This window comes from Procambarus clarkii, chromosome 90 (assembly GCF_040958095.1).
Source record: "Procambarus clarkii isolate CNS0578487 chromosome 90, FALCON_Pclarkii_2.0, whole genome shotgun sequence".
Taxonomy (NCBI): Eukaryota; Metazoa; Arthropoda; class Malacostraca; order Decapoda; family Cambaridae; genus Procambarus; species Procambarus clarkii.
In genome coordinates, this window is record NC_091239.1 from 6510132 (window position 1) to 6521501 (window position 11370).

Below are 11370 nucleotides of genomic sequence, written 5' to 3' on the forward strand. Positions count from 1 at the left end.
AAAAATACTTCAAACGACCTTGTTGGAGTGCATGATCCTTTCCTGGATGTGCACTTGCAGGAGCATCATGGATAATTTTTAACACAGTTGGTACCAAGACAGCTGGAACAACTAACTGACAACATTTCCTCGGGGCTGTCCCTAGCTTTACTACTCTACACAGTAAATTGTCCAACATAACTAATTCTTCCACTTGGTACTGGTACCAATTCTAATTGGTACTGGTGGTTTATGAATCGGGCGAGTGTCTTGCTTAGTCAAAAATTTAATGACGGGTGCCCATATGGGGTCTTGTCTTTGTTCCATTTCTACTACTGTAGCATCTAATGCTGGGTAATTTAACTGAATCGCAGGTACGTGTCGAGAAAACGCATCGGCTACAACATTTTGCTTCCCTGGTATATATCCAAAAGTGGGATTGAATTCTTGAATTGTGAGCAAATATCGAGCAAACTTTCCAACTGGATTCTTATTTTTGAACAAGGGAATTAATGGTTGGTGATCTGTAAGAACATGAATTGGGTAATTATAAATTGTATCCTTGAAATGTTTAAGTGCCCAGACAACTGCCAAGGCTTCTCGTTCTGTTGCGCTATAATTTTTCTCTTCTTTAGATAATGTGCGGCTAGCATAAGCTATTGCGTGATCTCTGTGACCTTCTGTTTGAAGTAATGCAGCACCTAGACCTATGTCACTAGCATCTGTAACCAACGTAAAAGGTTTAGAAAAATCTGGGTACCTAAAGACAGGTGACGAAATCAAGGCTGCTTTGAGTTTTTTGAATGACTGATCCTGGGCCTCTCCCCAAACAAAGGGTTCATCTTTTCTTTGCAACTTGTAGAGCGGAGCGGCTATAATAGAGAATCCAGCAATAAATGAACGATAAAATCCTACAAGACCTGTGAACTGTCTTACGACTTCTGTGGTACGAGGTGTTGGAAAATCACGGGCAGCAATAATTTTTTATTCATTCAATGTAATACCTGAAGGTGTAACTGTATGACCTAGGAAATTAATCTTTTGCTTTAAAAATGAACATTTTGCAAGCTTTATTTTTAAATTAGCTTCAGCGAGCTTTGCAAGTACTTTCTCAAGGTTCTGGAAATGAGTCTGAACATCTTGCGACATGATTATGAGATCATTAAGGTAAACTAGAAGAGTACTTCCTATCAATCTACAAAATAGATTTGTCATGAGCTGTGAAAAGGTTATTGGACTACTACGCAAACCAAACGGCATTCTTTTGAAATGAAAATGACCATTGGGAGTACTAAAGGCTGTCAATTGTTTACTTTCCTCATCAAGGGGGATTTGCCAGAATCCCTGCAACAAATCTAACGTTGAGAATACTTTGTTTCGACCAATATTTTGCAACAAATCATTTAGAACTGGAAGTGGGAAACGATCAGGTATTGTTACTCTGCTAAGCTTGTGATAATCGATTACAGGTCTCCAAGTCCCATCTCGCTTTGGTACAAGAATCAATGGAGCGTTCCATGGCGAATTACTCGATTCAATTACATCACTCTGTAACATTTCCTCTAGAAGTCTATCTGCTTCTGCTCTCTGAGAATGGGGAAGATGGTAAGCTGGTACATAATTAGGCATAGTTCCTTGTTCAAGGGGAATTTTATGTGTAATAAGAGGAGTGAGACCTAATTTTTCTCCTGGTAGAGCAACAACAGCTCTATTCCTGTTCAAAATTTCCAAAAGCTGAGCCACAGAGTCAGGAAAATCAGTTGGACTGAGGTGTTGCCCTTGCACCTCTGGCTGAGATCCCTGTTCTCCTGGTGTGAGTGTACAAACAGTATGATCCATGGAGACATCATCCACAACTCGCACCGGTAACGAGTAATGGGCAAAATCTACAACATGGGTACCAGACTGGAGATGGATGTCGGCATTACTAGTGTTTGCAATAAATAATGTAACGGTACCATCCTGCACTGTGCTGTGTGCCAGGAGGGTTCAATAAATGTACCATTCACTTTACATGTTTCACTTTCCGCAATTACATCCGACAACTCAGGCACTCCCTGAACCTTAACTCTTATTCTGGTGAGAGAATAAGGGTGTAGCACAGTGTCAGTAGCCGTGGAACCACTGACTTCAGAGATGGAAGCTGCCAGGCGAGCGAGACAACGAGAATCCGTTAGGGTGTCCCCTTCCAGAAAGTCCCGATACTCATTCTCCTTAACAACTGCACAACTACTATGCTTCAATCGAGTGCCTGTTTTCTCGGGTATGCTACCACGACAATGATCTGACAAACCTACGCTAGCAAGGCGGGTGTCAACAAAATTAACGTAATCTGATTGAAGGTTGAACTCGTGGCCCTGTCGATACATGCTACACAAGGGTATGACGTAGTCTTTGATACTTATGTTCCAACGATGGGGAAACAATGCAATATTTTCATCAATCATGGTGTACAGACCTAAGAGAATGTCTCCAGGAAAATGAATAACACCAACAACTAAACATGTTATAGACAATGTGACATCATTAATAATAATAATAATAATAATAATAATAATAATAATTAATAATAATTTTTATTTAGGTAAGGTACATAAATAAAGAGATTTACAAAGTTTGTTGGCTTTATAGATAGAGCTAGTACATACAATGCCTAAAGCCACTATTACGCAAAGCGTTTCGGGCATTAAACTTGAGTGGGAGGTCAATTTCACCCTGAACTTTTACTTTGTTTCCTAAAATACCACTTAGAAAAGGTATGTGTGACTGTTTTAAAATAGTAGGGTGCTTACTTTCAATGTCTCTAAGAGCTGAGGGCTTGACAATATTAATTTTTGCACCTGAGTCAAGAAAAACTTAAAACTCTGCCATGTACAATGGCTGATACAAGGGGACCATCACTTGAGACTGGACAAGTTACTACTTTTTACTTATGTTGTCTGGGATATATGCGTCTTGTTTGAGTCAGTGTCCTCCTCTGTCAAGTGTTAAAATCTATTTTGGGTAGCTACTGAATACACAGGGAGGGCACTAGGATTGGCTAGCTTGAATTGGTTAGCGGATGGCCTTGGGGGGTTTCCCGACGACATGGAGTGAACATTCTGAGCTCCAGCATTCTGTGACTGAGCATTATAATTTGAAGTTGCATTATAGCTGGGCTGGGAGTTGTAATTACGAGAGTTCTGATAATGTCTTGGACGCTGTGCGCCTCGCCAAGACTGACCGTGGGAGTTACGAGGTGGAGATGTCCTTTGCCTAGCTCTACAATCCCCAGTGTGGTGACCAACTTGCTTATGGTATTTGCAATATGGGAGCCTAGAATAATTAGATTGACGAGGGGACCGAGAGAATTGTCTAGGAGGTGATGATCTAGGGGCGGACCAACAGTCCCTTGCGAGGTGGTTACTTTTGCCACAATGCCAAGATGAGGGAGTGGATGGTTGTGAACTATGGCGTTTCGGCAATTTATGAGATGGCGAATTTGACTGGGGGCTACGAGCATGGGTACGCTTCTGCGACCAAGAGTTTTGAGAATTTGTGGGAGGACGCTGAGAGCTTGTTACTACATTTACAGTATCAGAGGGTGGCAACAGTTGAGCACTTCAGGGAGCTAGTTTATCGGCGGCATTGTTAATGGCCTCAAATACTTCACCAATTTCATGTTTAACACCAAAATTTGTTGCTCAACGATTGGTTTAATATGCTCGGGGGCAAAATGCATTAAAGTACCAAATGTTATCATTTTGGCCATAGCCTCAGGTGGCAGATTATTGTTTTTATCTAACCAAGTCGAATTATTCATAGCAGAAACAAGGGCATACAGATACTGATCGAGACGGCTAGTAAACGCATTCAAAGATTCACCAGGCTGCATGGTGTCATTGGCAATTTTCTTGACTAACCTATACGGGTCGAGGTCTCCTTTATTAACAAAGCGACGGCGAAAGAAATCTTTAAATTCGGGCCAAGACTGGAGGCTAACAATGGCTTTCTCATCAACAACAAAACCTGCATCACCTTTGGTTGTGTCCACAGCTGACCATGCAATTGCTAAGTATTCGGTATCAGTAGGCTTAGAAAAACGTGCAACAGTTTTCGCTTCAACCTTACTAAACCATGATTCTAATAAGCGCGATTCCCCAGCAAAAAGAGGAATAGCCATTTCCTGAGCTGATCTCTGGCCATTGGGACGAGCAACTGTTCCCGTTGAGTCTGAAGGGGTTTCAACAGTGGTAGGCATTGTCACAGCCGTGGAAGTAATATTTGAACGCAGATTATAATTAAGTGCACCTGGCATCAGAAATAGTATACACAAAAATAAACACACAAAAAAATATCAACTTGGCTAAAGTAAAAATGGCAGAAATAAAATTATTAAATTGGGCTAGGCAAGAAAATAATTAAGAACAAGCAAATTGTAAACTAATTTTAGCAATCTTTCATTAAAAAATGACTGGAATTAGATGTATGTAAATTAATTAAACCAGACTAAGCACAGCAATTGAGAATAAAAACTGGGAAATGCAATTGCAAAATTTCATTAAAAAGATTCAACACAACAAGTGGCAATGCAAGAAATATGGGTGTAGCACATAAACTAGACACAGGAATGTATATAACTGCTATGGTAAAAATTTAAAATAAAATGCTTAAAGGATAAATTTCAAGTTAGGTCTGGAGAAATATAAAAAAAAATTCTATGTTCTATTGTCTATGGAAATCTCAAAACAAATTTTTATTGTGCAAAATAAACTGCTAGAAACAATTATTTCCTACTTCTCTCACCTTTGAATTCACTAATGACACTAGTAACAATTAATGAATAATGGAATCAATGCAGGGAATATTGAAAGGACTCAGAGAAACTGTGGGAATGGAGTACTAAACCGGCTCCAATATTTAACAAGTCACTGAATGGTTAATTCACAGGATATTATGGACATAGTTACGTTAAACCTCATTAAATCATAGCACACGATATCTTAGCTCATAATTACTTAACTCAGGGCTGCAGGATTTGCAATATAACAATGGGGAAAATGAAAAACGGTAACGAGACGTGTGAAGAGGACCATGTGAGGGCTTGTTTACAAACTGGTGCGATGGCAGCGCTCCTGGTGGCGGTGGCGCGAAGCTCCGTGGAGACCCCCAAGCTCGGAATTGATGTTTTTTTTTTTGAGATATATACAAGAGTTGTTACATTCTTGTACAGCCACTAGTACGCGTAGCGTTTCGGGCAAGTCCCTGGAATACGATCCCCGCCGCGAAGAATCGTTGTTACAACCAAGTACACATTTTACTGTTGCGTTAAACAGAGGCTACAGTTAAGGAATTGCGCCCAGTAAATCCTCCCCGGCCAGGATACGAACCCATGACATAGCGCTCGCGGAACGCCAGGCGAGTGTCTTACCACTGCACCACGGAGACTGGAGCGTGGGAGCGTGAAGATAAACTCGGAGACGACGATATTGCGACGATGGCGGTGGAGAACACAATTTTCTAGGAGAAGTTCACGCAAAACGATGTAGCAGGGGCTGGTGGCGAGGTGTGTGAGCTGGTGGCGACACTTAAGTCAAACAATTGCAGTCCACCATATATTCTCAAGGAACAATACAGCACATACGATGATCAGGTGATGCTTGCGATGATGACTGACCATGATTTCAGTAGCTAAAATTTATTTATTTATTTATTTATGCATATACAAGATTGTACATAAGGAATGTGAGGATACAATTATGGTAATTACAGTCTTGTAAAGCCACTAGCACGCCCAGCGTTTCGGGCAGGTCCTTAATCTAAGAAAATTTTAAGGAGGTAAATACTTGCAAAATTTATAGACAAAAAAATGATAACAGATTACATGGAATGAAAAAAAAAAAGATGAGAAAAAATTATAGGTACAGTATATTAAAGCACATAGGTAGCTATGATTGATTGCAATGACAGCTTAAAATGGTAGTTGACAACAAATTGGTAGGCACAATACAGCAGAAACAATGTAAGATTGATTGCAATGACAGCTTGAATGGTAGTTGACAAAAATTGGTAGTCACAATACAGCATATGGCTAGCACATAAAAGAAGACAGCAATGAGCACAATGATAAGGTTGTTTGATATTACATAAAAATTATGAGATTGGGTACCACTAGGTACAGAGCAAATTTAAAGCTCAGTGTAGGAAACTAAATAGATGAAGTTAGATGAAAACACTCACAAAGCTTAGATGCTGTCAGCTTGGGTGGCCGTGGTGGTGGTGGGTGCAGGTGGTTCCCACGTGGTGGCGCGAGATTCAAAAATGGCTGGCGCGGGAAGCTTCCTTCCTCCTCACTGATGAATGAGCGTTCTCACAGGAAAATATTGACCCTTACTTCTGAAACGTTGGCCTGGAGTAGTGGTTGATGGCAGGACCCCGGTCTGGCACAATATTTGATGCGTGGGTGGCAGGATGGCGGCTTATGGCGGTGGCGGTGGCGGCGGTTTTGGCTGGAACACGAGGCGATGCTGGGTACTTGAACTTTTGTTTCCAGAAAAAAAATTCTGGGTCCTACTGCTGCTACCAGTATTCGTTTGCCATGTTCGGGTTGAATGTAGTCACAGTAGTCGCTTCTGTATATATTTATTGACCGAGACAACAAGGCATATATCTGGCCAACCGAGGTCCACCTACCATGAGTCTGTGAGGAGAACTGAGGCTGCTGGGAGCATCGCTGATGCTCCTCTGTCTGGCATGACGTCAGAGGCCTACTTGCCTGTGATTGGTTATATTTCAACTGACGTAGAATTTGAGTATAACAGAAGGATACTCTCAGAGACATCTAGGACACTCTCAGAGGCATGAAGGGTACTCTCAGCGACATGAAGGATATTCTCCGAGACATCAAGGATAGTCTCAGAGACATGATGGATTCTTTCAAAGACATGTAGGTACTTTCTGAGACATGAAGAATACTCTCAGAGTCATGAACAATACTTTCTGAGACATGAACGATACTCTCAAAGACATGAAGGATACTCTCAAAGACATCACGGATACTCTCAGGGACATTAAAGATACTCTCAGAGACATGAAGGATACTTTCAGAGACATGAAGGATACTTTCTGAGACATGAAGGACTCTTTCAGAGACATGAAGAATACTCTCAGACATATGAAGGACACTCTCATAGACATGAAGGATTCTCTCAGAGACATGAAGAATAATCTCAGACCAGTGAAGGATATTCTCAGAGACATGAGGTATACTCTACTAGATATGAATGATACTCTCAAAGACATGAAGGATGCTCTCAGAGACATGAAGGATGCTTTCTGAGACATGGAGGATGCTCTCAAAGATATGAAGGATACTCTCAGAGACATCAAGGATACTGTGATACATCCCAGGGACATGAAGGATACTCTTAGAGACATGAAGGTTACTGTCAGTGACATGAAGGATATTCTCAGAGACATCAAGGATACTCGCAGAGACATTAAGGAAACCCTCAAAGACATCAAGGATACTCCCAGAGACATCAAGGATACTCTCAGAGACATGACGGATACTCTTTGAGACATGAAGGATACTCTCAGAGACATGAAGGTTACTGTCAGAGACATGAAGGATATTCTCAGAGATATCAGGTATACTCACAGAAACATGAAGGATACTCTCAGAGACATGAAATATACTCTCAGACCCAAGAACAATACTCTCAGAGGCATGAAGGAATCTCTCGGAGATATGAAGGATACTCTCAGATAAATGAAAGAAACTCTCAGTGATATGAATGATACTCACAGAGACATTTACAATATTCTGAGAGACATCAGGGATACTCTCAAAGGCATGAAGGATACTCTCAAAGACATCAAGGATACACTCAGGGACATGAAAGATACTCTCAGAGACATGAAGGATACTCTCGGAGACATCAAGGATAGTCTCAGAGACATGATGGATTCTCTCAAAGACATGTAGGGTACTTTCTTAGACATGAAGAATACTCTCAGAGACATTAACAATACTTTCTGAGACATGAACGATACTCTCAAGGACCTGAAGGATACTCTCAAAGACATCAAGGATTCTCTTAGAGACATGAAAGATACTCTCAGAGACACGAAGGATACTCTCAGAGACGTGAAGGATACTCTCAGAGACATAAAGGATACTCTCAGAGACATAAAGCATATGTTCAGACACATGAAGGATCCTCCTAGAGACTTGAAGGATACTCTCAGATATATTAAGGATACTCTCTGATCCCATGAAGGATACTCTCAGAGACATGAATGACACTCTCAGAGACATGAAGGACAATCACAGACCCATGAAGTATACTCTCAGAGACATGAAGGATACTCTCAGAGGCATAAGGGAATGTCTCAGAGACATCATCGATACTCTTAAAGACATGAAGGATAGTCACAGAGACATGAAGCATACTCTCAGAGACATGAGGGATACTCTCAGAAACTTGAAGGATACTCTCAGACCCATGAAGGATACTCTCAGAGACATGAAGGATACTCTCAGAGACAGGAAGGGTACTCTCGGAGATTTGATGGATACTCTCAGAGTCATCAACGATACTCTCAGAGACATCAATATTCTCTCAGAGTCATTAAGGTTATTCTCAGACCCATCACGGATACTCTCCGAGACATCAAGGATACTCCCCGAGACATTTAGGACACTCTTAGAGAGGTGATGGATACTCTCAGAGACATGAAGGATACTCTCATAGATATGAAGGATACTATCAGAGTCATGAAGGACACTCTCAGAGATATCAAGGGTACTCTCAGACCCATGAAGGATACTCTCAGTCCCTATGAAGTATACTCGCATAGACATGAAGGATACTCTCAGATGCATGAAGTATACTCTCAAAGATGTGAAGGATACTCTCAGCGTCATCAAGGATACTCTCAGAGACATGACGGATACGCTCAGATCACATGAAAGATACTCTCAGAGACATGACAGATACTCTCAAACACATGAAGGATAATCTCAAAGACATGAAGGATACTCTCAGAGACATAAAGGATTCTCTCAGAGACATTAAGGATTCTTACACACCTATGTAGAATTCTCTCAGACCCCATGAAATATATTCACAGAGCCCATGAAATATACTCTCGGACCCAATGAAGGATACTCATATAGACATCAAGGATACTCTTAAAGACATGGATGATACTCTCAGAGAAATGAATAATACTCTCATAACCATGAAGAATGCTCTCAAAGATATGAAGGATACTCTCAGACACATGAAGGTTACTCTCAGCGACTTGAAGGATACTCTCAGCGATATGATGGATACTCTCAGAGATATACTGGACACTCTCAGAGACATGAAGGGTACTCTCATACCGATTATGGATACTCCTCAGAGATATGAAGCATACTCTCAGAGACATGAATGATACACTCAGAGACATGAAGGATACTCTCAGAGACATAAAGGATACTCTCAGAGACATGAAGGATACTGTCAGAGAAATGAAGGATACTCTCATAGACATAAAGGATATCTCAGAGACACGAAGGATACTCTCAGAGACGTGAAAAATACTCTCAGAGACATAAAGGATACTCTCAGAGACATACAGCATACGTTCAGACACATGAAGGATCCTCCTAGAGACTTGAAGGATACTCTTAGATATATTAAGGATACTCTCTGACCCCATGAAGGATACTCTCAGAGACATGAACGACACTCTCAGAGATATCAAGGATACTTTCAGAGACATGAAGGACTTTTGGAGATTTGATGGATACTCTCAGAGTCATCAACGATACTCTCAGAGACATCAAGGATACTCTCAAGAGTCATCAAGGTTACTCTCAGACCCATCACTGATACTCTCCGAGACATCAAGGATACTCTCCGAGACATCTAGGATACTCTCAGAGACTTGATGGATACTCTCAGTGATATGAAGGATACTCTCATAGATATGAAGGATACTCTCAGAGTCATGAATGACGCTCTCAGAGACATCAAGGGTACTCTCAGAGACATCAAGGGTACTCTCAGACCCATGAAGGATACTCTCAGTCCCTATGAAGTATACTCGCATAGACACGAAGGATACTCTCAGATGCATTAGTATACTCTCAAAGATATGAAGGATACTCTCAGCGTCATCAGGGATACTCTCAGAGACATGACGGATACGGTCAGATCACATGAAGGATACTCTCAGAGACATGACAGATACTCTCAAACACATGAAAGATAATATCAAAAACATGAAGGATACTTTCAGAGACATGAAGGATTCTCTCAGAGATATTAAGGATACTCTCAGATCCGTGCAAGAAACTCTCAGACCCATGAAGGATACTCGCAGACCCTTTCAGGACACTCTCAAAGACATGAAGGATACTCTCAGCGACATGAAGGATACTCTCAGAGATATACTGAACACTCTCAGAGACATGAAGGGTACTCTCAGACCGATTATGGATACTCTCAGAGATATGAAGCATACTCTCAGAGACATAAAGGATACTCTCAGAGGCATAAGGGAATGGATACTCTTAAAGACATGAAGGATACTCTCAGAGACATGAAGCTTACTCTCAGACCCATGAAGGATACTCTCTGAGACATGAAGGTTACTCTCAGAGACAGGAAGGGTACTCTCAGAGACATGAAGGATACTCTTAGACCTACGAAAGATACTCGCAGAGACATGAAGGATACTCACATAGATATGAAGGATACTCTCAGAGACATGACGGGTACACTCAGAAACGTCAAGGATACTCTCAACGTCATCAAGGATACTCTCAGAGATATCAAGGATACTCTCAGACACGTGAAGGATACACTCAGCCCCCATGAAGGATGCTCTCAAGGACCTCAATGATACGCTCAGTGACGCGAAGAATACTCTCATAGACATGAATGATACTCTCGGAGATATGAAGAATACTCGCAGAGACTTGAAGGATACTCTCAGAGTCATCAATGATACTCTCAACGACAGAAAGGATACACTCAACGACAGAAAGGATACTCTCAGAGACATCAAGGATACACCGAGTCCCATGAAGGATTCTCTCAGACCCCCATGAATGATACTCTCAGAGACATCAAAGATAATCTCAGAGACATATAGGATACTCTTAAAGACATGAAGGATACTCTGAGAGACATGAAAGATATTCTCATAGACATGAAAGATACTCTTAGAGACATGAAGCATACTCGCAAAGACGTGACGGATACTCTCACAGACATCAAAGATACTTACAGAGACATGAGGGATACTGTCAGAGATATGAAGGATAATCTCAGACACATGACGATACTCTCAGAGACATCAATGATACTCTCAACGACAGAAAGGATACACTCAACGACAGAAAGGATACTCTCA

General features: G+C 41.2%; 2 protein-coding genes across 2 annotated transcripts; both read left to right on the forward strand.

Annotated features, from left to right (window-relative positions):
• The first annotated feature begins 8255 nt into the window (after positions 1-8255).
• Positions 8256-8678, forward strand: LOC138359394 (uncharacterized). The gene has a single exon (XM_069318523.1). It carries the CDS (start codon positions 8256-8258, stop codon positions 8676-8678), a length of 423 nt encoding a protein of 140 aa, XP_069174624.1.
• Positions 8679-10171: 1493 nt separating this feature from the next.
• LOC138359396 (probable transport protein MmpL9) lies at positions 10172-10537 on the forward strand. Its single transcript, XM_069318524.1, has one exon. The coding sequence runs from the start codon at positions 10172-10174 to the stop codon at positions 10535-10537; it is 366 nt and encodes a 121-aa protein (XP_069174625.1).
• The last annotated feature ends 833 nt before the right edge of the window (positions 10538-11370 follow it).

Bases quoted from the DNA above. Each gene is read 5' to 3' on its own strand.
- LOC138359394 (XM_069318523.1), top strand. From the start codon at position 8,256: ATGAATGACACTCTCAGAGACATGAAGGACAATCACAGACCCATGAAG.
- LOC138359396 (XM_069318524.1), top strand. From the start codon at position 10,172: ATGAAGGATACTCTCAGAGACATGACAGATACTCTCAAACACATGAAA.